Source organism: Nestor notabilis, unplaced genomic scaffold (assembly GCF_000696875.1).
Source record: "Nestor notabilis isolate BGI_N333 unplaced genomic scaffold, ASM69687v1 scaffold17124, whole genome shotgun sequence".
In the NCBI taxonomy this organism is placed as follows: domain Eukaryota; kingdom Metazoa; phylum Chordata; class Aves; order Psittaciformes; family Psittacidae; genus Nestor; species Nestor notabilis.
The window spans coordinates 1-1,603 of record NW_009925421.1 but is presented as its reverse complement, the minus strand read 5'-3'; the positions used below and the strand labels follow the sequence as shown (position 1 = coordinate 1,603).

At 60.5% G+C, this 1,603-nt stretch overlaps 1 protein-coding gene across 1 annotated transcript in view; it reads left to right on the top strand.

Annotated features, from left to right (window-relative positions):
* WDR24 (WD repeat domain 24) overlaps positions 1-1,597 on the top strand; it is a gene marked incomplete at its 3' end in the record, with an annotated part of 6,595 nt that extends 4,998 nt beyond the window's left edge. The window contains exons 6-9 of the mRNA XM_010013056.1: positions 222-326; positions 412-749; positions 1,124-1,308; positions 1,452-1,597. Of these exons, the coding sequence (XP_010011358.1) occupies positions 222-326; positions 412-749; positions 1,124-1,308; positions 1,452-1,597 (774 nt within the window). The remainder of the gene's footprint in view (positions 1-221; positions 327-411; positions 750-1,123; positions 1,309-1,451) is intronic.
* Positions 1,598-1,603: the final 6 nt, after the last annotated feature.

The following is a 1,603-nucleotide window of genomic DNA, read 5'->3' as shown; positions in this document are numbered from 1 at the left end:
GGACGGATGGGAGATTGAGGTGAGCTCTTAGGCAGAAGTTCTTCCCTGTGAGGGTGCTGAGGCGCTGGCACAGGTTGCCCAGAGAAGCTGTGGCTGCCCCATCCCTGGCAGTGGGGTTGGAACTGGATGAGCTTTAAGGTCCCTTCCAACCCAGGCGATTCTATGATCCAGCCATGTGTCCAAGGGGGGAACGAGCTGATTCTCTCTCCCTGATCACACAGACAATGAGGAGACGGAGGGCAGCGATGTCCCTGCAGACTACCTGCTGGGAGATGTGGAAGCGGATGAGGATGACCTGTATATGATGGACCATGAGAACCCACACGGTGAGTGCACAGTGGGTGCTGGGAGGTGTTCCCTGGACCAGGCAGGGAACTGGCCTTCCCTCCTCATTCGTGATACTCCTTGCAGCTGAAGAGCAGGAATACAGCCTTCCCCAGGAAGCCTTCCCCCTGCGCCACGAGATTGTGGACAACCCATCGGCCTTAGACCACCTGCAGGACAAGGCTGACTCCCCTCACGTCAGTGGCAACGAGGCTGAGACGGTGTCGCTGACCCCTGTGGAGTCCTTCTCCCTCATCTCCATCTCCCACTCACTGTATGAGAACCGCCTGCCCTCAGACTTCTTCAATCCCATCGTGCGGGACACGCTCCTCTTCTACGCCGAGCAGGGGGATGTGCAGATGGCCGTGTCCATCCTCATCGTGCTGGGGGATCGCATCCGCAAGGAGATCGATGAGCAGACACAGGTAGATCCTGGGAAGCCCCTTCCTGGCTGTGTCAGAACTGAGCCTTCCCTTCAAGGGAAACTGGTGAGATTGTGAGATGACGGCGTTGGTGGGACCCAGAGTGGTGTATCCCAATGGGATAGGATCCTGCCTGGGCTCTGGGCATCTCTCTTCTCCTCCAGGGGTTCTAACCTGGGGTGGGCAGCTCCAGGACTCCAGCAGCAACCCAAGGGGGTATCTGCAGGGGGATGTGGCCTTGGCCTGTTGATAGTGGGGAAGGATGTCTCTTCCCATCCCCACGGAGCACTTCCTCCCTTCCCTTTGGGATGCAAGCCTTGAGTCTTGAGGAGGTTTAGGGGGGTTGTCAAGGCTCAGATGTCTGCATCCGTCCCCAGGAGCACTGGTACACATCCTACATCGACCTGCTGCAGCGCTTCCAGCTCTGGAACATCTCCAACGAGGTGATCAAGCTGAGCCCATGCCGTGCCATCACCTGCCTCAACCAGGCGTCCACCACCCTCCATGTCAACTGCAGCAACTGCAAGAGGCCCATGAGCAACAGGGGCTGGATCTGTGATCGGTGAGGGCAGGGAGTGGCTGGGGAGGTGGGGACCGCCAGACGGAGGCCTGGGGGGGCAGGAGGATGGGGTAGGTGCTTCCTCCTCCCCCCTATTGCCCTCCCCAGGGCTGCCCCTGCCCACGCTCCCCGCTCTGCCCATGCAGGTGCCGACAGTGTGCCAGCATGTGTGCCGGCTGCCACCACGTCGTGAAGGGGCTCTTCGTGTGGTGCCAGGGCTGCAGCCACGGCGGACACCTCCAGCACATCATGAAGTGGTTGGAGACCAGCTCCCACTGCCCCGCCGGCTGCGGCCACC